Source organism: Hypanus sabinus, chromosome 5, assembly GCF_030144855.1.
Source record: "Hypanus sabinus isolate sHypSab1 chromosome 5, sHypSab1.hap1, whole genome shotgun sequence".
Taxonomy (NCBI): Eukaryota; Metazoa; Chordata; class Chondrichthyes; order Myliobatiformes; family Dasyatidae; genus Hypanus; species Hypanus sabinus.
The window spans coordinates 61,826,381-61,854,380 of NC_082710.1; the positions used below are offsets into that span (position 1 = coordinate 61,826,381).

At 39.0% G+C, this 28,000-nt stretch overlaps 1 protein-coding gene across 1 annotated transcript in view; it reads left to right on the forward strand.

Annotated features, from left to right (window-relative positions):
• Positions 1-28,000, forward strand: part of slc24a2 (solute carrier family 24 member 2) — a 252,818-nt gene that overhangs the window by 128,362 nt on the left and 96,456 nt on the right. Inside the window, exon 3 of the mRNA XM_059970015.1 lies at positions 16,775-16,806. Within this exon, the coding sequence (XP_059825998.1) occupies positions 16,775-16,806 (32 nt within the window). The remainder of the gene's footprint in view (positions 1-16,774; positions 16,807-28,000) is intronic.

Here is a 28,000-nt window from a genome sequence, read left to right on the forward strand (position 1 = left end):
CTGTGATACTTCTTTCATTTAAAGATGTCATTAAAAATATTTGTGCTCTTACCTACTCCTACACCTCTCTCCTTTCTCACTCTCAATCATGCACACACGCACTTTTTCTCAAGTCCTGAGTGTGAATGGGAACTTTCAAAGGAACTGCACTTCCACTCACTTTTATGACATTTTCTTATCCAATCTAGTTACCCATAATTAGTTTGAAGGCAGTTTTTAAGTACAGTGTGAAAATTAAGCAACTGCCCTGTTTCCTATCCAAGTCCATGGATTAGATTTCAGCACTCTTTCAGCAGAGCTTCTGATTGATTTTTCTAGTCATGATATATACTTGACCTTGATTCAAACTATTTTGCTGGGGACAAGTGTTGTACTTGACCTGTCTCAGAGAGTATTTATTTGATTATCTCCATTTTCAAAGTGCCTTTTAATATCTCTTCAAAGCTTGTGCACCTCAGCATTCACTATGTGTTGCGCTGAGAGAAATAATGGAATGGAATAGCTATTGATAGAATATGGAGAAATGCAAGAGTTTGTTTCATTGTAGATATGGGTACGCACCAAATGCTTTTAAGGTCTTTAAATCCAGAAATATATTCAAAGCAAAGAAAGGCAGACTTTTGCTCTATTGGGAAGTTGAGGAATTTGGGGAGCAGTCAGGAAAGTGCAATGAGTACAAGATCAAGTCATTATTATTTTGAATGGGAGAGCAGGTTCAAGGGATCATATGGCCTACTCCAGCACTTGATTCAGAAGATCTTGCATTGTGTTGTCTGAGTGAGTACAAAGTTGTAATAAGAGGATAGGAATGCAAACTTTCTGAGCTTTGTGTCTCTGGAGACAGCATTTTCAAACATAGAACAGTACAACATGGTGCAGGTCCTTCAGTCCACAATGTTGTATAGATTGACAAAAACTTGCTTCACAATCAGTCTAACCTTTCCTCCTACATAGTCCATATCCTTCCATTTTTCTTACATCAATGTGCTTTGTCTTAAGTGTCTCTTCAATATCCCTAATTGTATCAGCCACTACCACCGCCCCTGGTAATGTGTTCTAAACACTCTGTGTGTAAAGAAAAAAACTACCTATGATATCTCCCCTAACCTTTCCTCCACTTACCTTATAAGTGGATGTCTTCTGATATTGGCTATTGCCACCTCGGGAAAATCTGCTGGCTGCGACTCTATCTCAAGTTACCTCTCATCATTTTTCACTCCTAAGAGAAAAACACTAGCTCGCTCAGCTTTTCCTCATAAGGTATGCTCTCTAACCCAGGTAGCATCCTGGCAAGTTTCTTCCACACCCCCTCTAAAGCTTCTATATCATTCTTATGATGAGACGACCAGAACTGAACACCATACTTCAGAAGTGGTCTGACCAAAGCTTTATTGAGTTGCAACATTACCTCTTGGCTCTTGAACTCGATCTCCTGCCTAATGAAGGCCAACATAGCATACACTATCTTAACCACCCTATCAACTTTGATGGTAGAACTTGGATGGTAGAATCCCTCTGTTCCTCCACACTGCTAAGAATCCTTGTACTCAGCCTTCAAATTCAATCTCCCACAATGTATCACTTCACACTTTCCTGGACTGAAATCCATCTGCTATTTCTCTGCCCAGTTTTACATCCTGTCTAAATCCCATTAAACCCATGGCAAGTGTCTACACTATCCATAACACCACTAATCTTTGTGACATCTGCAAACTTACTAACCCACCATTCCACTTCCTTATTCAAGTCATGTAAAAACGTCACAAAAAGCAGGGGTCTCAAAACAGATTACTGTTGAACACTATTAGTTAAGTGTTATGCTCCAGGCAAAACACTCTCAGTCTACTGCCATCCTCTGCCTTCTGTGGGCAAATCAATTCCAAATCCTCCAGCCAAGTTTCTATGGATCCCATGTTTCATAACTTTCTGGATGAGTCCATCTTGGGGAACTTTACTAATATTCATGTACACCACATCCACACATCTTACTTAATTAGTTTTGTCACCTCCTCAAATCTCAGGCACCTCTGCACCTCTCAAAGCAATGTTGACTATCCCTAACAAGATTATGCTTCTCCATATGCTTGTAAATCTTGTCACTAAGAATCCTCTTCATTACGTTCTCCATTCTGGTCAATAATTCCCAGGATTATCCCTATTACCTTTCTTGAATAAAGGAGCAACATTTGCCATCCTCCAATCCTCGTGTATTACTCCTGTGGCCAGGGAGAAAACAAAAGATCATTGCCCATGCCTCAGCAATCTTTTCCCTCATTTCCCATTGTCACCTGGGGTATATCCTGTTTGGTCTTGGGTATTTATCTACATGTGTGTTTTTCGAAAACTCCAACGGTGTCTGTTGCTCCAGCAGATTTTCTTTTTTTTAAAAAATGACATTGCATTTTCTTAGATAGGAAAGAAAAATACTGTACATGCACTGTAAGGCTTTGTTCTGACTTGACTCTTGTCCAACTTGTGTAATTGTTGATGATTTTCCATATGTTAATCTCGCTGAACTAGAATCTCCGTGGCGGTTGGTAAATCATGTCAGATGAGGACTCCTTCATCCCTAATTTTTAGATTATAATTGGATAATGCCCAACCCATCATGTAAGTAGGGTTTATGATCCTTGCAGTCTCAGGGCAATATTTGTTGTTACATTTTTCTGCCGAGACTCAGCAATCTGGGGAATGGTTGAGGGTAGGTGGCGGAGCAATTTGATAATGGACTTGAAATAATTAAAGGAACATCTTTGCCTGTCGTTTTTTTGCTGGAACTGCCAGTGAAGATGACTGGCTTATGAGTGGTAGGGGTGGGGGAATAGCTATGCAGTTGTGAGTGCTATCTGGTCTTTTGGTATCTGGGCCAAATACAAAGTCGGCTCCACTCTTCGCCAGTGTGACACGTATGAAGGCAGGTCCTAACTGAATAAACTCTGCACCCACTCTTTTCAATTGATGCACTTATGGGGCAAGGCTGGGGCAGTCACACCATTTGACCATCCCTGGAAATGCACCTGTTTCCATTCACTGAAATGTGCCTTGGGGAATCCACTGGACAATTTCATTTTTACAGCTTAAAAAAAATCTTACAAATGACCAAATCTAGTAGGAGTGCCATCCAGTGGAATCAATCTGTAACTCATAAAATAAAAGCAAAGGCTGGGTAATAATAAGGCTGGGAAACCACTGGAGATATGAGAAATTGCACGAGCTGGAGCCCTGGAGCAAACTAAAACTAAATGCTAGAGAAACAAAAGCATTTTGTATGGATTTCCAGCATCTGCAGAATCTCTTGTGTTTACGTGTTAGAGGAATTCTGTCATGAAAACTTGTGATTTACTGGTGTTCTTCAGGGAAAGGAAATCTGGTGTCCTTACCCAGCCTGCCCATTATGTGACTCCAGACCCACTGCTATCTGTTCAGTCCAGCGGTAAATAAGGATGCTAAAGTTGCCAATGATGTCTCTAGTTCTTGAAAAAAAACATGTTGTTTCAAGTTCAATTGTCGTTCAACCATATACACAGCCAAATGAAACAGCACTCCTCTTGAACTTTATATTCCTTGAACAATTAAAAACAAACACCAGGTTGTTTCATGAAGTGATGTATTTGAATAAGTTTCTGTAATCTTTAGGAGCTTACATTTCATTAAAATAGTGTTCTCTTATTGGCTAACCATCATCTCTAACTGAATCAGAATCTGTTTTCTTATCATTGGTATATGTTGTGAAATTTTGTTTTGCAGCTGCAGTACAGTGCAAAACATAAAAATTGCTTTAAGATAAAAGTAAATTGTGCAAAAGACAAATGACGAACAAGTGTTCATGGATTGTTATGAAATCTGATGGGAGAAGGGAAGAAATTGTTTTTAAAACACTAAGTGTGGGTCTTCAGGCCTGATGGTATTAATGCAAAAAAGAGCTTGTCCCTTTGTTTTTATTGTTATGAGTTAAATGTAGTATTGTATCCAGAAGCACAGGAAGTTCATGTGCTCAGATTTTGCAGGTGGGAACAAACACTGCAACCATCTAGCATTGCATTGTTTATTTCTGTAAAAAGTAGTAAATGTGCTGTGTCCAGGACTGGGATGTTTATAATAGACATTCCTGCTCATAATGGACAATGTTTAAATCTTGCCACTTATTAATTAATATTTATAAATAGTAGCAATGTGTTTTAAAGGCTAGCAGTCATTGGCAAGATGAAAGGAGGATTGCATTGATCATAGCAGGTGCCTAAAGTCCAGGAGAGTAAAAAGTGACTTAGGGTATTCCTGAGAGGATAATTAAAGAATTAATCTTTCTTTCCTATCATAATGTGGAATGGATTTAAAGCAAAACTAATAAAGGAATCATTTTAAAAATGGAAATTTGTTGAAGTGCAAAATTGCACAGGCTGCTTTAATTTGGCATGTCCCAAAATGGCACAAAATGTAACTTGGCAAAAGGCAGACATTATTGAACTCAAGGCAGTTTTATCAAATGAGAATGATTTGGGAGGAATTAAAATGTTAATAAATTTAATTATTAATAGCTCCAAAAGTCTGCATTTGAATCTTACTTTTAATCTAAAGATTCATACATGTATGCAACAAAATTGTGCATCTTTTCTAACTGACACTAGTTGTGTTTGGACAATTATTTAATTAAAAACAAGCAGCGTTAACAACAGTGGATGTACAGTCATTAACCCAGCCAGCTTCAAAGATTGTGCATAATTTCAACAAGAGATGTCAATTTGGCTTGCCTCCCAAGACCATCTCAGTAATGCCTGATGCTAGTGATTTTACTGATAAAGCAAGTATTTAACACATACCAATAACTGAGCAGGCTAAACATAAATATATAAAGTTAATTAAACTTGTATTAGATGGAAGAGTGAAATGTAACTTTTGCTGATTATTTGGGTATTTTTGGTGAGGGGTTATTGCAGCTTTGTATTTTGCTGATGGGATAAAGCTACAGGATATTAGCCAGTAACATCAGACTGTAGGTGTTTTCTGTCTTAAATACAATAACACATCAGTTAATAACTCATTGGGGTGATTGATAAGTTTGTGGCCTAAGGTAGAAGGAGATGAGTTATTAATTTCAAACTTTCTGCATAATCACTCAGAGTTGACCTGCATGTGCATGTAACGAGAGCTGTATAACTCATCTCCTCCTACTTTAGGCCATGAGCTTATCAATCACCCATCCGTGGACACTTTCTGGAGGTCCAAGATCCATATACTCCACGACCGCTGGACTAAGTGTGTAAATGTAGGATGGGACTATGTTGAAAAATAAATGTGCCAGGTGTTCTAAAATTGACTCCTCCTACCTTAGGCCATGAACTTATCAATCACCCCTCATACAAAAAAATACTAATATTAGCTTTAATGCAAAGGTACTGAATTCAGAAAGAGATATTAGGAAAGCTGGCCAAAAGACTGATGGAGACAGACTTCAGGAGGAAACAGAAATTGAGAGATTTACAGATGGAATTAGCAATATTTAAGATTTGGATGGTTGAAGCCATAGTCTTTAATGGTTGGGCAAAAGGATGTGGTAGAGGAAAATGGTGGAGGATGTCTGTTGCAAAGAGCTGAGTTCTTAGAAAGTTTTGGAGCTGAAGCAAGGAGGACAGTCTAAATTGAAGATAGGAATTTGTAAATTGAGGTGGGGAGCAGAGGCAAGAAAATTGGAATTAGAGGAATGGACCAGCAGCCAATGTATTCTAGTATTGCAGGGGTGATGGGTTAGAAAGTCTTTTTGTAGGTTTGGATATGAGATCTTGGCATCATATGGAATGCAGAGATGGCAAAAGCATTGCATTGTGGCCTGTGGCCAGAGGAGTGATGGAACCAGTGGTTGGGGGCAAGAATAAAAAATATGACTGTCTTCCGTGTTTAGAAGGGGAAAAAATGGCCTCATTGCAGGCTGGCACATTTGGAATATGAAAGGCATTGGTAGTGCTCAAAGTACATCTGCTATCTAGTACTGTCACAAGCAAAGGTTCCTGACAAGACATATTCAAACAAATGATAAGGAGGTCAGTTGATTGAAAAACTCTTAAAATTAGAGTATGCTATAAATATTGACATGGTAGCCATTAAAGGTTGGTCACTTGAAGCTTCAAAACTCCATTAAATTGGAAAAAATCTATCTGAGAGATCTCATTCCAACAGAGATTCCAGTGATTCAATGTGGAATCCATGAAGAAGACTGAGGGGAAAACCAGAAGATGACTATCCAACTCCCTCACTCATTCACCCTCTCAATCTCCCTCACTCACTTGCCCATCCTGCACTTACTGTAAGTTTGCAGCACACAATAGAAATAAAATGCATTAAATATAAATGATGGTTTAATTGAAATGCAGTAATGCCAATGGTGCACTACTCTCCTGCATTGAGTCTAGCTTTGAGTTTGAGTATCTGAAGTTGGTCTTTAGTAAACATGATCTGACAAAAATATGTGGCTAAGAGATTATGGCACAAGAAATTCTGCAGATTCTGGAAATCCAAAGCAATGCACACAAAATGCTGGAGGAACTCAGCAGGTCAGGGAGGATCTATGGAAATGAATAAACAGTCGATGTTTTGGACTGAGACCCTTCTTGAGAACTAAAAAGTAAGGAGAAGAGGCCAGAAATAGAAGTTGTTGGGGTGTGGGGGAAGGAGTACAAACTGAAAGGTGATGGGTGAAACCGAATTGGGGTAGGGGGAATTAAATAAGAAGCTGAGAGGTGATAGATGGGAAAAGTAAAAGGCTGGAGAAGAAGGATCTGATAGGGGAGTGGAGAGAAAAGGAAGGAGGAGGGGAACCTGGGGGAGGTGATAGGCAGGTAAGGAGGAGAGAAGAGGTAAGAGGGAGCTAGAGTGGAGGAGGGAAAGAGAAGGGGTAAAAATTTCTGAAGTTACAGATATTAATGTTCATGCCATCATGTCGGAGGCAACCTGGAGGAAATATGAGGTGTTGCCTCTCCATCCTTCGAGTGGCCTCATCATGGCAGTAGAGGAGACCATGGACTAACATATCCATGTGGAATTTGCAGATGGAGCAAAAGTACCTGATAAAGTGGTCCCCCAGCTTGTGTTGGTGTCTCACCAATGTACAGGAAGCTCCATCAGGAGCACCAGATACAGGAAACATTATGCCATCCATTCTAATGCTATAGTTACGTTATTTTTCATGAAACATTTTCCATGATTTTGTTAGAATTATCAGAATAAGAATCAGAATCAGGTTTATTATCACTGACATGTATTGTGAAATTTGTTGTTGTATTTTTGTATATTCAGTTAATACTTTCAGTACTTTCAGTCCTTCCAGTCCAACAAACCCATGCCACCTAATGACACTCCTACTAACCCATATGTCTTTGGAATGTGTGAGGAAACCAGAGGAAGCCAGCGTAGTCATGGGGAGAATGTACAAACTCCTTGCAGACAATGACAGAATTGAACTTGGTTGTTGGCACTGTAAAAATGTTCCACCTCCACTGTTATCATGTCACCCATTTTGAAACAGCAGTATAGTGCAGTACATATGAATTACAGTCGGCCGTCCTTATCCGCGGATTCCACACGCGCGGATTCAACCAACTGCGGATCGGGAAAACCCGGAAGTTCTCTCTCCGACACTCGTTGTTTGAGCATGTACAGACTATTTTTTCTTGTCATTATTCCCTAAACAATACAGTATAACAACTATCTACATAGCATTTACATTGTATTAGGTATTATAAGTAATCTAGAAATGACTTAAAAGTGCAGGCAGTCCCTGGGTTATGAATGAGTTCCATTCCTGAGTCCGTCTTTAAGTCGGATTTGAAGTCGGAACAAGTGCACCCAGTATTATTTAGCGTCAGTTAGTCAAGTGTTTTTCTTAGTATATAGTACATATTTTACCTTTCAATGCATATAAAACACTTAAGAAACATACGTATTTCAATAATTAAACCACTGCGTTGCTTAGTAATAATTGTAGCTTTCATCGGGGCAGGGCCTTTCAAGTGTTCCATTACAATTGTTCCGATCGTTGACCGACTATAGCTTAACACTTTTCTGATGACTGATGGCGTTTCACCTTCTTCCAATCGCTTTATTACTTCCACATTATTTTCAATCACGATTGTGATTATTTTCTTGAACAGAAACACCGCGGATTCCGAGCTATGCCAGGTCCTAATGTCCACCGCACGGAGACGTGTTAAATAAAGTCCGGGGTTCCGCTGGATCCTAAAGACCACTGCACTGCTTCAGGTTAAATAAGGGACTTGAGCATCCATGATTTTTGGTATCCGCGGTGGGGGGGTCTTGGAACCAGTCCCCCGCAGATAAGGAGGGCCGACTGTACTATAAATTACAATAAGAATATATAAAAAGAGAGCAAAATAAAAAGTGAGGCAGTTATTGATAGGTTTATGGATCATTCAGAAATATGATGACAGAGTGGAAGAACTGTTCCTAAAACATTCAGTGTGTGTCTTTTCAGGGTCCTGTACTTCCACATTGATGGCAAAACTGAGAAGAGATCATGTCCTAGATGGTGAACATCCTTCATTGAAGGATGCTTGCTTTCTTGAGGCGTTGTCTATTGAGGCTGTCCAATAGGCTAATGCCCATGAATGAGCTGGCTGAGTTTACAACCCTCTGCAGCTTTTTCCGATCCTGTGCTTTGCTCACTCCATACCAGACGGTGATGCAACCAGTTAGAATGATTTCCACAGAACATCAGGAGAAAATTGCAGGAGACTTTGGTAACATAGCAAACCTCTCAAACTCCTGCAGATATATAGCTGCGAGACTGCAAAATTGCATCCTTTTGTTAGGTCCTATCTGAGAGGATAAAGATGTCCTTGAACACTGCTGCCATTTGGTTGGCACAGGTATTCACCATCGGGATCTTATGCCTAACAAGAGTTCACCCTCTTGAAAGATGTTCTCTCATCAGCCTCTAGATATCACGTCATCAGATGCTGCAAAGATTTGCACAGGCATAGCATTTACCTCCCTTTCAAAGCATGCATAAAAGGTGTTCAACTTATTGGAGAGTGAAGCATCACAGTCACTATGATGTTGGATGGCATTCATTAGTCTCGCGATCTGCATGTCATGGTCTCATGGATCTGCAGGGCACAGGTCTGGGCAAGGTTGTATGGAAGACCGGCTGTTGCCCAAGCAGCAAGTCTCCCTTCTCCACACCACCAGTGTTGCCCAAGGGAAGGACAAGGGCTGATACAGCTTGGCACCGGTGAAGTCGCAGGAGTTGCCAGAGCGAGGTTAAAAGCAACGTCGGACTGCCTTAGGGACTCCAGCTCCGGATTTGGCCTCAGGGTTTACTCCCGAAGCCTTTCCCATGAGTGGTTATGGCCGCTAGACAGCCGAGGTTTGAAATCAGAGTTTTCCCTCTCTTAGATGGACTGTCTTCCCAGGCTGACGAAGCTCTGGTTTTAAGGAGCCAGGCCCGCCTACGCCCCTTCTGTCAGTAGAAACAGTTCCGCCAGGCTTGGAGGCTAAGCCACACGAGAAGGCCAGGAGTTGGACTTGGTTGTCAGAGGTTATTTGAGGCACATACCGTGAGGAGCACTTTTAGGTAGTGGGAGCTTGTCCCCACTACCACCCCTTGGCCTGACAACCTTGTAACCTATGATGTTAGGAGCCGTCTTATAGGAAGTAATAGCCTACAAACCCTGCTGAAGCCAATGTGCTATCCGTTGTGTCTTGAACCACTCTGGAATAAAGTGAAAATTTGGCTTTTTGCAGTATTTCCCAGAGAAGGAAATGTACAGTTGACACCTAATGCTTTTCATTGTGCCTGGGAATTGAACAGAAGAAACTAGGTGAGAGCAAGAGAAGAGCTAGACATGGTAAAGTTTTATCTATTTTGATTAAGTGGAGGCTGAGCTTTTTGATGACCATTGTGCCAGTTGGTTGAAACTTGTGATGTGTCTCCTTTGATTGGTAAATGATCGCTTTAATTAATCTAGGCTCACAGATGATCATCCTGCCAGTAAGACAAGAAAATTGCAAATTTTTGTCATGCAACGTTCTACTGTATAATTTTAAAAAAGAATTGACCATTGAAATTCTTCAATATTTTGTTTACTACCTTATCTTAAAATGGTAATGCTGCTGTGACACTGAAGTCTATACATCTAAACTGTACTTTTGGTGTGGTATTATTTTTGAGGTTAATCTGTGGTTAGGAAAACATGGTTTAAATCAATTCAAATGCTGACTACTTGCTCTGTCCTGCAAACAATCTTAACCAAGGAAAAAATATTTCTCTTTGGAGCAGAATGGTTCTTATCAGACTGGGCTATGTTCACAGGTTATTTTCAGGAAAAAAGGGTTCGTATAATTTATCTTTGATCCTGTTTTGTGGGCCAGAGAGATTAAGAACATTTTAGGAAATAACCAAAGCAAAAAACTGGCAGAGCAAACTCTCAGTAATAAGTAAAAAGCAGAAGCAAAATGATAGCGATGAACTATTGACACTTCCAAATTTTAATGCACTACCACAACTATACTCTTCATGCAATTTGATACTGCTAAAGCATAGTTTTGTATAATGATTCTGTTTAATATAAACAGTGCAACCTTAAAGTAAATGTTTATATTGAGTTCAGAAGAGGTACTGAATTAACACACTGTCCTTCTGCTTCAAATGTTTGACTTCAAATGCAAAGCTTTGATATCAGTTTAACACACACAAAAAGCTGGAGGAACTCAGCAGGCCAGGCAGCATCTATGGGAAAAAAGCACAGTCAATGTTTTGGGCCGAAACCCTTTACAGGACTGGAGAAAAAGAGCTGAGGAGTAGATTTGAAGGGTGGGTGGAAGGGAGAGAGAAACACCAGGCCATGTCAGTTTCTTGAGTTGAGGTTGATCAGTAATATTTTTCCCCTCCTATTACTATTTGATGTAAAGATAATAGTCATAGAGAAGTACAGCACAGAAACAGGCTCTTCACCCCATCTAGTCCACGCTGAGCCATTTAAACTACTCTCTCCCATCGACCTGCACTGGGACCATGGCCATCCATACCTGAACTATCTATGTACCTATCCAGACTTCTTGTAAATGTTGAAATCGAGCTTGCATGCAACATTTGAGCTGCAGCTAATTCCACACTCTCATGACCTTGACTGAAGAGGTTTCCTCTCACGTTCCCCTTAAACTTCTCACCTCTCACCTTTAATCCATGACTTCTGGTTGCAGTCCTACTCAGAGCCTGCTTGCTCTGCCCCTCATAATTTTGCATACCTCTATCAAATCTCCCCTCAATCTTCTACGTTCTAAAGAATACAGTACTAATGTTCTGATTGACTCCTGATAAGTTACAAAGTTGTGTAGAAACCTGGCCTGGTGACCTTGGTTATTTATAGACTAAAATCAGAAGCTGTTTCCTGACTTCTTTGTAGACCAGTGGTAGTACAATATGTTCATAGTTAATAGGTTTACAAGGAAATAGATTCTTAGCTAATATAGATCAAACAAGCATTCATGACAGATTATCTTTTTTACCAAACCAATTCAGATGAATTGGATCAGATTTAGCACTCATTGCACACTACCAGAGTTATTAACCTGAAATGTAAGGTTGCAACAACCATTCTGTTAACAGTTCAAGCAGAAATGTAGTTATTGATGGTTTGGGCCAAAACTTTGCATCAGGATTCTTTTCTGTCAGCACATTGTTTGTTGCTGCCGATCCCAATATCCGCAGTCTTTTGTGTTTCCAATAACAAGTTATGAAACGGGCATTTGATTTAAATTTCATGTGCCTCTTTTGCATTTTAGTTCTTCAGGGCAGATGGGTCCAGGTAAGTTTAGTGTGGAGGGAGGGAGGGAGGGAGGGTGCAAGATTGAAGCTAATCTTCGTGATAAACAGAAGCAAAAAAGCTACATGCTGGAATTAGCGAGGAAGGTGTTAATGAGATCCAAGAGGTGAAGGGCAGATGGAATAAAATCAGATGAGGTGGAACACGTTGAAATGTGTGGTAGCAGGTGGGGAAAGGAGGATAAAAATGGGTGAAGGGGAACTGGAGAGGTTGTGGGAAAGGAGACAGAAATGGGAGGACCTGAGGAGGATTGGATGGGGATGTAGCGGAGGGGAGGTGCAAGGAAGTATACCAGAAGTGAGGTATACAACTAAATGGAATGAAGACTGAATTTTCCATTTGGTTATAGACTGTCCAGGTGGAATATGAGGTGTTGTTCCCTTAGGCTTCATTGGGCCTCACCTTGGCCGTGGAGACAGCTGAGAGCAGATGTGTCAGTTTGGGAAGGAGTGTTGAAATGGCATTCAATTTGGAGCTTGGATGCCCACAGTGGACAGAGTACAGGTGCTTTGTAAATTGGCCAACTATTCTGCCGACTTGTGTTTTGAAAGCACTCCTGGCCCTGAGGAATTTCAAGCTCTAGTGGCTTGTCCTAAATTAATGAATGCATGATAACATTCTCTCTTAACAGTTATTACGTCATTTAAAATGTAAAGTTTTTGCTCTTGACTGGAATGCTGCCAGTTGATGAAAGGGTTTGTGATATGGATTATAAAGTGGTATCAAATCTAGGCAGTAATGTACAAATCCAGCTTTTTGATATATTTGCAAAATCACATAACTCTGAAGGATGTGTTAATGAAGAACAAGCAGAAGAAATGTCAAATAATTGTCTGCGAAGCATACCAATACAAATTGCATGCTCAGTCGTGTGATTCTGTCTGTCAATGTGACGTTGGTGGATTGATTTAAAACTTGGTTTGTGTATTAAAGCATCGTCTGAGAGTCACAGGCTTTTCTGCCAAGGTAATCCAGCATTTCCAGTTTAATAATTGTTCTTGACAGTAAGGGGATTATCCAGATGGTAGAATCTTGATTTTGCAAGTTAGCTTTAATTCTATTCTTAGTATATCCAGAGAAAATGTATAACATACTGAGCAATTAAACAGACTTTGCCACTCATCTGTGATCATATAGTATGCTTTATTTAATTTTTGCTAGCTTTCTCAAGTCTTCAAGTGGGGTTTCCAAACCACAGAAAAGATTTGATCAAGCAAGGGAAGGTTCAGAATAGACTTGCAAGAAAGTTGCTGAAGGACCTAAGTTATAAAGAGAGACTAGATAGGTTGGGACCTTTTTCAATGGAGTGAAGAAGGCTGATGGACAATCTTTTAGAGCAAGGGTTCCCTACCTTTTTTATACCATGAACCAGCTCATACTAATGGGCCAAGGATCTGTGAAACCAGGTTGGGAACCTCTGTTATAGAGGTTTATAAAAATCATGAGATGCATAGTTAAGATATATTGTCATTCTTTTCTCAGGATTGGGGAAGACAAAGGTTGAGAGGGCATAGGTTAAAGGTCAAACAGGAAAGATTTAAAGGGTACCTGAGAAGTAAGTTTATCACACAGAATGTGGTTGATATATGGAATAAATTGCCAGAGGAGGTTGTAGAGGCAGGTAAAATTACAATGTTGAAAAGGCTTTGAGGCAGGTATAGGAAAGGTTTAAAGGAATATGATGCAAGCACAGGTAAGTAGGCCTAGCTCGGCAAGGTACCTTGTCCAGTATGGATGAGGTTGAGAGGAAGGACCTGTTTTCCGTACTTAACGATAAAGTTATCTCTATTTACATGACTTGGGCCATCCAGGATGAAGGGGAAAATAAGTGGGTCTAAATGACCTGCTCTATTTCTTGTGCTCTTATGTTGTTAATGACCTGTGATTTATGATGTATCTAACAACTTTTGAGCCATTTTAAAAATGGAAGCAAATGCCTCCTAGAAGACTCTGCTTGGCATTTTCATTCATGGTGAATTTACTGTGAAACTGTGTACTGAGAATGTTATGTTTTTCAGGAACATATATATTTTCAATGTTTAGGACTAGAATAGAACTTCTCACTTTTTAGAAGTATAGTATATCCAAATAAAACAGAATTGCAGGGATGACAATAATTGTCACGAGCAAGGTACAGGAGCCTCAGGACTCACATCACCAGATTCAAGAACAGTTATTAGCCCTCAAAAATCAGGCCCTTGAATCAAAGGGGATAACTTCACTTCATCATTGAAATACTCCCACAACCTATGTACTCTCTTTCAAGGACTCTTCATCTCATGTTCTCAATATTTATTGCTTACTTATTATATCCTTCCATTCTTTTTGTATTTGCACAGTTTGTGTCTTTTGCACACTGGTTGAACACCCAATTTGGTCTTTCATTGATTCTATTATAGATTTATTGTGTATTGTGAAAACGAATCACAGGGTTGTATATGGGGACATGCATATACTTTGATAATCAATTTACTTTCAATCACAATTATTTTAATTTGCTTTTTGGCAAATGTATGCAATTCTAAAACAAGTTACTAATTGGATAAGTAACCACATAATCACCATTTTACTCCTATATAATATAGCCAGAAGGCAGATATTTAAGGGAGGTCACATTATAAAACATCAGCATTGTATAATATTTCATCCCCCACAGATACTTCATATACATCATAGTTTGTAACACCCTCAACTTTGAGTTGTACTGTAGTTTAAACTACACTAGAGATTTGATCTTGACATAATCCTTCTGGATGTCCTGGGATAGCACTGTAAGCATCTTGTAGATTATGATTAATGGATGTAATGTTAAGATGGGAACTTGTTTGCTTTTACAAAAGGTGCTTTAAAAATTAAACTGTAAACCAGGGAAGTTTGAATTTTAGCCAGACATCTTCCCTCCCAATCTCTATCAAAGCATACAGACCAGCCACTGGTATAGTAACTGCCCATTACTCAAAAGTAGTTCATTACTTATGAAGCACTTATGGGAGTTGGTAGGTTATTGTAGGAAGTGGAATGCACTGTTTAACTAGCAATTCTAAATTTTAAAGATTTATATTTTTACTGGATGGTGAGAAAGCCAGGCACCTGATATCCTGATTAATTTGTCTGGATATGTCTGAACCTGGTCCCTAGCACCCCTTAAAACCCCACAATGTCCAGCAGCTTGCTGAGTTTGAGATGCTGCCAAATTTTCATCCAGTTTTATTTCCTAACATCCTATAATTCTCCCTTTATGATTCAAGATGTACTTGGAATTGTTTGTGTTGGGTGTATGTGTGTAGGGTGGGAGGATGAAGGGAACACTTCCGGCCTGTTTGGTTAGGCCAATGTTGAATCTCAATGCAAGATTCTGTCGGAACTACCAAGAAACTTTTGAACTTCATTAAAGCTCTTTTGTTCCCACAAAATACCAGCAAAGCTGAGCTTGTCCGTAATTCTATTTGAACAAAGGAGACCAAACTTGCAAAGTAACGCAACAGCTATGGAAAAGAGTACAGTCAAGGTTTTGAGCTGAGATCCTTCTTCAGGACTGGAAAGAAAAGGGGGAAGTCAGAAAGAAGGTGGGGGGAGGGGAGGATGAAGTACAAGGTGACAGGTGATTGGTGAAACTGGGAGGGGGGGTAAAGTAAAGAGCTGCGAAGTTGGTGAAAGAAATAAAGGGCTAGCAAAGGGGGAATCTGAAAGGAGAGGAAAGAAGACCATGGCAGAAAGGGAAGGGGGAGGAGCACCAGAGGGAGGTGATGGACATGTTAGGTGATAAGGTGAGAGAGAGAAACAAGAATGGGGAATGGTGAAGGGGTGTGGGTCAGTGGCAATTATCGGAAGTTTGAGAGATCGATATTCATGCGTCAGTTTGGAGGCTATCCAGACAGAATATGAGGTGTTCCAACCTGAGTACGGCCTCATCGCGACAGTAGAGGAGACCATGGACTGACATGTTGGAATGAGAATTGAAGTTGAAATGGGTGGCTACAGGGAGATCCTGGCAGATGCAGCATAGGTGTTCGGTGAGTCGGTCTACCAATCTACGTGGGCTCTCACTGACTACACAGAAGGCCATACTGAGAACACCGAATAGAGTAGATGACCCAAAAAGATTTGCAGGTGAAATATCGCCTCACCTGAAAGGACTGTTTGGAACCCTGAATGGTAGTGTGGGAGGAGGTATAGGGACAGGTGTGGCACTTGTTCCGCTTGCAACGATAAGTACCAGGAGAGAGATCAGTAGGGAGGGGCGAGTGGACAAAGGAGTTGCATAGGGAGCAACCACTGCAGAAAGCAACTTCCCAGCCCTTTACTTCTCCCCTCCCCCCTTCCAGTTTCACCTATCACCTGCCACCTTGTACCTCTTCCTCCCATGCCACCATGTTCTTACTCTGACTTCTCTCCTTCCTTTCCAGTCCTGAAGAAGGGTCTTGGCCAGAAACGTCGACTGTTTACTCTTTTCCATAGATGCTGCCTGGCCTGCTGAGTTCCTCCAGCATTTTCTGTGTGTTGCTTACCTTTCCCAGCATTTGCAGATTTTTTCGTGTATGTGAGGATTAAGGATGGGTTTAACAGTTCAAGAGTGAATACAATGTACCCCCCACAATACAATTGTTCAGACATCAAAAATTCACCCCTATGGAATTCACAAATCACTATTAATAACTTTAAGATATAGAAGAAAACTGAACAAAGTAATGGGAGTAATTACTGTTGAGAGAAGTTTCCTGTAAGAAAACATGTCCAACTTATAACATGGGATTCAATGGCTAGTAAAGTAAAACAGTGATGCACATGGTTTTCTAAGAACCCAAACCTTAAGAAATGCAGGTGTACATGATATACTTAGGTTTTTCTTTGGCTTTTAATATTTATAGCTATTTGTGATTAACCTCACAAGTTGATTGCCTTTCTTCCTTCTTACTCTGCATTGGCAGTGGACCAGAAAGCATCCAGGGATAGTGATACAGAACCACTGGATGTTAGCTCGGTGTAATAATACTGTCTACTGTCTTCTGTCAGTTTGCTTAACGGGAGCAGCAAATTCCCAGATATTTGTGAGAAAGACTTTGCAGAGTAAACTGGGCTGCAAGTGTCTTTAGGTTTTGCCAACACCATTGCTGAAGTTGACATCAAATGATCTTTCCAGTGTTAACCTTGTTATACTTTGTAGAGGTAGCTAAATCCAATGTATTGCCTTATGACTCTACTGAAGAGGGCAGAAATTGTTGCTTTGATTTTGGAGTGAGGTCAGGATAGATGGAGATGACATCTTTCTTTCTCTGAAGGACATTAAGGAACCAGATAGGTACTTTCAGGCAATGATGTAGCAACGTGGTCACTATTTCTGACAAAGTATTTCACTCATAATTAAATAATTAACTAAGATCCATCGTAACTATGCTGGGATTTGTAGTTTTTCTCAATCATTTGTCAATGCAGACTTGGATGATTGCCCAAATAACATAAACAACTGTTCCGTGATTCTATTCACCATGTTAACCTTCATGAACTTTTGCGTGGCCTTCCAAGAGGTATTTATAATACGGATGTAACAGCACCATGGAAACAGTCCCTTGATATTTGCCTCAGAGCATCAATGCACCTTTCATTTTGCCATGTGAGGCAACCTAATGGCAACTTGCCAATGTATATAAATGTGTGCTATCGTAAAGCATAGTACACGTGTTTTAGTTCTTAAAGCAGAACTGTACCATCAATTTTATACCGTAGGAACATGTACTTGGAACTGGTTTGGATTTAACAAAACACATTACAGAATGGATCCTTGCTCCCAACAGTTAGAAGGCTTAGCTTATCATGTGGTGAAAGAGCTTTGATTTACACACAGCCTATGGTCAGGAAGGCACAGCCAAAGAGTTGATGAAAGCAGGTTTAATAACAACTTTTGAAATGGAATTACATATATATTTGATTGCAAGGCCATAGAGGAAAAGAAAGGGAAATAACTGGATAGTTCTTTTAAAAGAACTAGTATTGATAGAATGGATTAAATTATCTCCCTTTGCTCTAAAATTCTATGATTGATTACAATCAATGTTTAACTTCAAAGTGGAGGGTTTGTTCTACTGTGTGAACTTCAGCTTTAACAGGCACTCAGAGCAGACCGAGTTGTCTGTGGCTGTGGCCTGTGGCTCCGGTGCAGTGATGCCAGGCTTAGAGTCCTCCATAAAACTTCACTTCTGAATGCTATTTGCTTACTTCAAATTGTTTGCATATTGGTTGTTTTTTTTCTCTGCACTTTGGGTGTTTGACGGTTCTTTTGGAGTTTCTTTGTTTTGCGGCTGCCTGTAAGGAGACAAATTTCAAGGTTGTATTATGTATACATACTTTGTACTTTGAACTGTGAATTGGCTGGCTATTCTACCTCTCTGTGGAGTCAATGGTCAATGACTAGAAAATTAGATATGTATCAAAGATTCCTTTATCTGCAGTACTACTTCTTTGACCTGTCAAAGTTTATTTATGCCACAGTTTCCTGTTTCATTCTCATAAATGGTGTAAAATGTTTTCTGAAATATCCCCAAATACAGAAACCCTCCAGGGCCAAATCAGAAATTCGTCCCTGACTCAGTCGACTGACCAAAACTAGCTGAAAAGATCACTCTGCAGTTCTTTAGTTTTGCTGTAAAGGATGATGACTTTTCCAAGGGGTAATGGACCATGCACTCTGGTGTTGGATAACAGACAGTAAGAGTCAATCAAATTGGTGACATCTGGGTTTGACTTTTGATAGAATCCAACTTTCACTGAAATTTCAAAATACTTTGAGATTTCTCCTAAAAGTAAATTTAAATTCTAAAACTTGCAAGTTGAAATTTGAGTTCATGCTCATTTTCATGTTCATAGCCCATGCCTCGAAGTTACTAGTGCGGTAAATAACCATTAACTGTTGTACCAAGTGTAATCAGAATGTGGGTACTGATGTGTAAACACAACACATTGTCTGTCCCTGTTTATATATTTTATCTTGAAATAAAATTGAGTGCAGGTGGAATAGATTTTCCCAGTGTGGGAGCCATGTCATTACCAATGCAGTTGATTTTTCCATCCGTTTTTTCCAATCAGCTGACAGCTGCAAAAACGTCCTACTGCAGGTGGATCATTAAATGTTTGTCAATACCCAACTACTTCAGGTGTTCAGGGACCAGATTTTTTTTAAAAGACCATGAATAAGCATCACTATAATCCCAAAAAGTATTGATCAAATACGTGACTTGACAATAAGATTGAGATTAGTTTCATTCTTGCTTTCTGTATACTGTACATGCTGCTGCTTTCTCTAACTGAAAAGAGGGAACTGAAAAGCATGTTAAGTGTTATTATATTATTCACAGACCAATATTTAACTGCATTTCAGTCCAGGTTATTTGCAACTGCAGTTGCTCTGTTTAAGGATATTTTTGTTTTAAATTCTTATTTTTTATTAATTTACTGCCTATTACACTGCTGGCATTTATGAAGGTCGTTCATCCTCTGTCGTGTCAGTAGCTTCCTCTTGGTTTTCACTACTGTCAGTCAAGCAAGTCCCAAGTGGAGACTCAGGAATACCATTGCACGCAGATGTAGATGGATTCTTCATTGCTGTTTCTGTAACAATTTTATCTTACCTGTCAGGGTTGTTAGCCCTGAGCTGAACCCCCAAACCTGGAGGACTGGTGGACCACTCTTAGTCTTGCCTCTACCCTTTGACTTCCTTACCATGGGTGACCCTACCAAGAGCCAGAACATAAAGCCCTGACTCTAGCCAACCTAGCCCTCTGTGTCGTTGAGGCACTCAAGTCTCCAAACCTCAGCAAGGTTGTGGTCCTCATGGAGATAACATTCATTTGGTTTAATTATAATAGTTTCACATGGATTCAACAACCATATATTGAAAAGTTGACCTTTACCCTTTCCCACATTTTAACTTTCAATTTCCTATTATCATCTTGACTCTTAATCTTCTTTAATCTTCCAATGAGAAAAACCAAGAATTTAATCTATTTTGGAGTAGCTAGATTTATAATAAAATTGGATTCAAGTGGAAAAGATGAATTGACAAAATGAATACCACAGGAAAGGTGTCATTCAGGGACAATCTGAGGCACAAAGTTGGAAAAAAGAACTACGGTCAATAAATTACATTGAGTTGTACTTTTAGGAGCTAATCAATTCCCCCTCATAATTTGCCTCCATCTGACTCTGCTCAGAAACTGACAAATAAACCTCGATTGATTCGTTCCCAAATTGCACTGGTAATTGCACTCTGCAAAAAAAGGTGATTTTGTCTTTGACAACTCAAACCTTCCTCAATAAATTAGGCAACTTCCTTTCAATAAGTGATAATAACGGTAGCACTCAGTTTAAAAGAAACTAAACTGAAGATTATATATGTCTGCAGCTGAGAGGAGGGATCACAGGAAGATGATACATATGTATAAAACATATGAGCTCCATAAGATGCCATTTTTGCTTTTCCGATGATGCAGCAACAATCCTTCCTATGGATGCACAAAGTAATCACTTGTTAAGAGAAATATGCAATAATATAACTAAGTTATAGTTTCACACAGCCTTTGCAAATAGGTAGACCTGATTTTTTTGAAGTGCAGCAAGGCAGCAGAAAGTAAAATTTATCCTTCTTGCTGACATAAAACAGCCCTGTAATTTGAATTTGCAATCTTTTCTTCCTCTGTTGAACCAATTGGTACATGATTTTGCCATTAAACATTAGGCTTGTTCTTCTGTAATGGTAGCTTCTCTCAGCCTGAACTCAAGACAAACTGAAAGGAGGACGTGAACTTTCTTTTGTCAGTGTCTTCTCTCACACCGTATAGTAATGAATAGCAGAATTGGATCCTGAGAAGGTAATGAAGATTTTCGTTCATCTTACAAGGCATACTGTAAGTCAGGATCATAATGAAATGTTCTTCTTGCTTGGATGAATGCAGTACCATTATCTTTTGATAAACTCATCACCAAGATAAAGCAATCTCTTAATTGGTATCCTGTCAGCCCCCACCCCCCCAAACCATTCACTCCTTCCACCACTGTGACTGCAATGGCATTGAAGAGTGAAGTCACAGGAAAGTTACTCCCAAGATTATTTTTAATTTAGTTTGCACTAGTTTTTAAGTTTTGCACTTTTATCATGCAAAGAGCAGTAGTTGGAATAGAAGCATAAGAACAAAAGATTCTGCAGACTGGAAGTCAGGAGGAACATGCACAAAATGCTGAACTAACTTAGTAGGTCAAGCAGCATCTGTGGAGGGAAATAAACAGTTGACATTTTGGGCCACAGCCCTTCATCCAGACTGGAAGGGAAGGGGGAAGGAGCTAGACTCCTTCCTTTCCAGTCTTAATGAAGGGTCTCAGCCAGAATCGTCAACTGTTTATTCTGCTCCATAGAAGCTACCTGACTTGCGGAGTTCCTCCAGCATTTTGTGTTGAGATGAAAAAGATGGCTTAGAACCATTAGTGAACAGGGCAACTGTGTTTGTGCTTACTGGAACTTCAATTAATCTAGTTCTCTGTGGATAACTTTGGCAGAAAGGACCCATTATGGTGCTGCTTTGTTCCCTCTCCACCACCTCGTCTTCTTCCTCTTCAATTTTCATGTCAGTTGTTCCCATATATTTGGTGGTAAGACCAAAGACCTCGTGCTGGAAAGGTTGTGCAAGACTACTTGAGCTTTCTAAACTACTCTCGACAGTCTGTGCAGCATTGTTTCAGCAAGCCAGCCACGTGCATTATTGTATATTGTATGGGAGGTTTCCTTCCACTGAATGCCTACTATCCATGTTTGCACATTGAATTTTAGTCACATCATCAGAATTTATCAACCTTATCAACTAATTACACTTCAGTTTGCCACAGTGGCTAACAGCAGATTGGCACTGAACATACACACTACAACTCTAGCTGGGTTATAGGCTGATATGATTCCTTTGAGCTTATGGTACATTTCAGGCAGCTCCCTATAGACTTTACCAACTTTTAAAAATGTTATAAACTAGCAGACACTTACAGAATAATAGTTGTAATGGGAAGAAATTGATCAGCAAATAAAAGCATTGACAATGAGCTATTAAATGCACTAATGTGGCAAAGTGCATAATAAAGAATGACAAGACCTTGTGAAGTGTAGAAAATTATAAATACGTGAGAGATCTTGGTGAGATGCTGGTGAGGGGAGGAAGGGATGAGGGCAGGATCTCAAGCATTAGATGGGAGTATGGGGCTTGCGGTTAGTATCACAATAGATTGCTAGGTTGGCATGGGGTTCAGAGAGTGAGGACTCTAGGATCCAAGGAAGAGTCTCAGAGATTTTGACTTAAAATTAACCCACCAGGAACTAGATTTCAGCATTAAGACCATAGATTGGGACCTGCCTTTATATTGTGCTGCATCAGGCCTTGCATTCTGTAAATTTTACAGAAGGGGCAAACAGCATTCATATGAATACAACAGCACATGTTTGGTTGCTCACATGGATTGGTCCAACAGATCATCAGAAGAAAAATTGTGCACTTCATAAATCACACAAATACAAAGAAATTTTAAAGCATACATTAGCATTGCACCAGATGAGGACGTTTCTAAATCAAAAGGACCTTTAAGTGAAGGTTGTTCATTTATTTTGTTTCCTTTGGCAGGTGTTCACTAATGAGTTTTAAAACAAACTTGTAGCTTTCATCTGAAGATTATCAGTCAATAATTGCTCCTAAGCTGCAGGCAGCTCCAAATACCTGCTTTGGTGTCCCACTTTAATCTATGTTGTAAATTATTATTTATTTGCAGGCCAGTGCACATTAGATTCTGTTATTATTATCACCACTGATCCTGCAGAAATACCATACGGTGCACCTCTCAACACAGAATCATTCTTTTGTTGTTGAAAATACAAGCTGTGCCTCTGAAGGGCACACTTTTAACAAAATTTCGAGATATATTGTTTGTTTTGAAGGAAGAATGTTCTACTCCATCCCGACACCCCCCTCTTCTGTTGGTTCTATGTTGCAAGGTTAGGATAGAGCAATACCACAGAATGGGGTGAGAAGGTAAACTTCATCCATTGGAATTTAGTGCAGGTTAATGTGCAGAAGAATATAAAAAGGGACAAAGCCAACAGACCCTTGAGCTACTTTACTATTCAGTAAGATTATGTGATCCGGTCTCCATTCTTGTTTTAGATGTTGCCATGGCAGATAGTCCTAGGAGTAATTAAATCCCGAGTCTTGAAAATTGAGATGAATGATATTACATAGATCATATAGCTAAATATTTTCTATCAGAAGTTTTTCTCTTTGTACATTAAAAATATTGTGATAAATTGATTTTTAAATTGTGAGCAAATAAATATTATAATCTCATGAAATGTTTTGCTGTGTGACTCTTACACTTCATAAATACTTGGTGATGGGAACTGGGGAGAATTTCTTTCAACGTTGATGCCATACAATGAAGTCTGCTGTTGGTAAGAGAATGTAGTTGGTGACTATGGCTCCAACTCATTCACATCAGAAGTAGCATCTATTGGCTGCTTATTACTGTAATTTCAGCTGTAAGAAAGTTGGAGAGTTTCTTGGAGTCTGACACAGGTCAGCACTTCATTAATGTGGTGTTACTCCTATGATTCCTCAATTTTACCAAATGTAGTGTTGATTTATTATTATTGTCACATGTAACGAGATACAATGGAAAACATATGTTTTGTGTACCACCCCAACAGATCATGCCATGCATAAGTCAAAGTAATTTTATTATCAAAATATATGCAGTATATATGTAAGATTCATTTACTTACACACACTTACATGAAAACTAATACATTTCCACGCAACAGAATCTATTAAAAAAAATTGTACACAAAGACTGACAAACAACCAATGTGCAAAAGAAGACAGATTGTACAAATAAAAAAATAAATAATATTGAGAACATGATTTGTAGAATCCTTGAAAGTGAGTCTTGAGATTGTGAAATCAGTTCAGACTTGAGGTGAGTGAAGTTATCCACACCAGTTCATGAGCCTGATGGTTGTAGAGTAATAGCTGATAATGAACCTGGTAATGAGGGACCTAAGGCTTCTGTACCTCCTGCCCTTTAGTAATTTAAAATGATGGCACTACCAATATTAATTAGACTAGGTCAGTGAACTATTTATAAAAATATTGCAGATTTTGTTTTAGAAAGGCCTTTAGTAACAATGTAGAAATCAAGTTAAAAGTGACCCATTTTAATTGCTTTGCCAAGACCATAGTAGATATTTGGATATCCGTTTAGTCAGGAAAGATCACTCTTACTGATTACAGAAGGTTTGAAATGTTTATTTCTAGTTTGCTAGTCAAATTTCCTATCCTTATGCTGGTATAGTTTGGCTCAAGGTCCATTCATATGTTTCCAACCAGTGAAATTTCTGCCAGTCCTAGAAGCTATTTTATTGAAAGTTTTTCCCATAAGGGTGTTTGTTTGATAATAGCATGCAAGTGAATGAAGTGCAACACATTGCCCCTCATTAGCAATCTGGAAACTTGAGAAATAAGGGTCACGTTTCATAACCTCAGATTTCAAAGGGCTTAAAATTTAAATCAATGTATGTAACCACTGAGGTTGGCTGCATAAAATAATGTGGAATATTGCCCCCCAAACCATTTAGTATCATTCACTCAATTACACCAACAACAACAATTAAACTCTTACTGTTTATGTAACCTTGTGAAGCAAGCGCTTCAGCAGCAGTGCATTTCTTGGGATGTGTTTCACTCCCATCAGTTCTCAGACATTGATGATGAGGAAGGGTTTGAAGCTTCCTTTACTGGAACAGAGATGTTGAGGGTAATCTCAGCTTTTCAAAATTTATCAATGATTTTGATACTATAGCCAGCGAACAATTTTTTCCATAAATTCATAAATTCACAAGAATAGGCAGCTTAATATTTGGAAAGAAGAAGGAAATGGGAAGGAAAAGTTTATACAAAATGTTACTGAAATGTGGGATGATTCGATGTGGTAGCTTATCTTTATTCTTTGATCATGAACCCTGTTACCACTGGAAGTAATCCTTCCCAAACAAAAGCCTTCATAATTCAAAGTATCACTGCAGTTAATAGTAAATTTTTAGGACCATTCTTTTGTTGGTACACTGGATGGAGAACAGGAAAGAAAATAAATCATTTTCATGAAGATTGAAAACTAAAAACTCAAATATTTGTATTGCTTTATGTCAAGTAATAGATTTCAAAAATGTGACAGGATTTAAACATTCATATTTGTAACAATGTAATCTAATTAATGGATTTTTGCAAAATTTATTTTTACTAACATTAATATTTAGCATTACGAAGGTTTTATTTAGCAGAAATTGCTTCAATCAGAGGGGTAATTGCCAAAAAAAGGATCTGCATAGCACACACTTACTTCTCAAATGTTTTGTCGAATGCGTCCTGCAAACAGATTCAGTGTTAACTTCCAAGAAAGAAATTGGAAAAGAAATGTTTGTAAAGCCATTGGCAAACAACACTGTGACTAACTGCATAGCCGTTTTCAAAGTCAAGAGAAATGCAATGAAGTGAACAGCCTCCTATAGAAGACCATAAGACCCAGGAACAGAATTAGGTCATTTGACCCATCGGATCTGTTCCGCCATTTGATCATGGCTGATTACTTTTCCCTCTGAACCCCATTTTCATGCAGTGAATCTGTGGAATTTGTTGCTGCAGATGACTGTAGTGGCAAAGTCAATGGGTATAGTTAAGGGAGAGCTTGATATATTCTTGATTAGTCAGAGCATGAAGGGATACGGAGAGAAGGCAGGAGATTGGGACTCAGAAGGAAACGGATTAGCCTTGATGAAATGGCGGAGCAGATTCAGTGGTCCAAATGGCCCAATTCTGCTCCCATTTCTTATGGTATTCTCTGTGCAACTTTTGATGTTCTTACTAATCAAGAACTTACCAACCTCTGCTTTAAACATACCATCTTTTATTCTGAGCATGCATTTTTATTCAGGTATAAGTTGATCTTTGTCATTTGCAGTAGGGCTGAGAGTGCCACTCAAGGTACTGTACCATAGTCTTTCAAAGTAGTTGATCTACTTAGTGGCTGAAGAGGTTCAAGGCACAAGATTAAGTGTTGGAGCATCTTTTCCAAATTTTTATATGGGACTTTAGAAGCACAACAGATGATTTCTGATGGTTTCTGTTATAGCACCCTTCTGTGCTAGCATTTCCTTCAGACTTTGATTTTTAAGGATAGAAATAAATGTTTCTCTTTTGCCTGTATCCTTAAACAAAAGTGCATTTAATCTGGATCTGAGTTCATTATCTGTTCTATGCAGTCTGTTAATCTCTATCTTTCAAAATCCATCTGATCTTGCTAGATAAATTCCTCCTGCTAATGATTTGGGGGACCTTGTTGCACATTTTAAACATTTGACATAGGAAAATAATACTCAAGTATTAACTGATCCTAGTATCAGCTTGTCTATAAGGAGTAGAATTTTTGAGCACGTGGTTAGAGATTTGCCAAATGCAGATTGATCTCCCTGGGGAAAAAAAAGGGACACAAATGCAACCATTAGGGTAACTGTGGTGGCACCAGCCCCAGGGAGCTTACCATATCAGTGCTGGCCCAGATCTACAGATAGAGACTTTTCCAGAGCATGTTATTTGACAGTATTTCCATGACATTTTTCAATGGAGCATGTAGCTAGTACACAACTGGAATGCAGTTAGAATTTGCCTTTACACAGTCATTTCTTGTTTCTCTTCTCTGCCACTGCAGTACCATCAGTGACCTCTGTTTTGGAATTGCTGCAATCAATACTAATTGGCTAACATTTGATGCTGCTAAATTTGGCTCTCGCTTTACAATGAAACCTGTTATCCTGGTCACCTTGACTGACTGACCCTGGGTCTTAAGTAGCCTGTTTTCCTGAGCATCAGTTACAGTACTATGTAAAAAAAATCTGTAAAGTGAAGATGCTTTCAGAATAATGAAATTAAGTTTCTAATATTTTTTAAAAATTATTATAAAGAGCAGTAAACAATTAAAAAACTAATCGATATTTGGTTTGACCATCCTTCTGTACCTTTAAAACTGCATCAATTCTCTTAAGTACACTGTCGAGCAGTTTTATCAGAAGATCAACTGGTAGGTTGTTCCAAGCATCTTAGAGAACTTGCCACAATTCTTCTGCAGACTTTGGCTGGCTTGTTTGCTTGTCTCTCTAGGTAATCCTAGACAGCCTCGATGTTGAGAGCAGGGCTCTGTGGAGGTCATACCATCTGAAAACATATATAAAAAAATCTCTGGTGCCTAAAACTTTTGCATTTATTATATATAAATATGACCTTATATGTCAGATGTAAAGAGCCAATTGCTGCTCTAGACAAAGTAGTGATTGAAGTCTATAAGTTACAGCAATAGATTTGTACTGTCTGGTTCTGCTTTAATTTTATTGCATAAACTCTGGCAACGTGTCATGAAGCTCTAGCCATGAATTTCCTCAGGAACCAAAAGAAAGTTGGGTGAACCCTGTCTCATTTCCCAAGTTTGGAAGATTTAGCATGGGAATTGTTGTCATGTGCAGTAGAGTCATGGAAGTCACTTTGGGTCAGGAGCCTCAAAGTCCCTAATTAAAAGGTGAATCTTCAGTCACTCAAAGATCTTAAAAAATTAATAATGAAAGGAGAGACTCCTTTCTCAAAAAGTGGGCTGATTTCCATAGTACCGGACACCAAGCATGCAGAATAGATACTTGACTGCCTCGTCTACAGTGCTGACAAAGCATCTTGCTGAGTGTGCAGAGTAATTTCAGACTGAAAGTCATGGGATAAGTGCAAGATATATTTTAAATAAAAATATATAATTATTCATGCCATGCAATCAATTTTCTTTAAAATGTGTATTGCTATGCATTTAGTTATTACTTAATATAATTCCTGCTAGAGTGCAGAATCATTCTAGCAGGGATCATATTAAGTAATAACTAAATGCACAGCATCTTTTGTAGTTTTGATACTGAAAGACAATTGATGCTTCTAAACTTTACTGAAGCTTCCTATGTTATTTATTCTTAACATAATTAGGGATAATTCCACTAGTTAATGTAACCTGGATTGGGGTGGTGCTTTAAATATGTCAAATAGATAATTTGAGTGCATTATTTT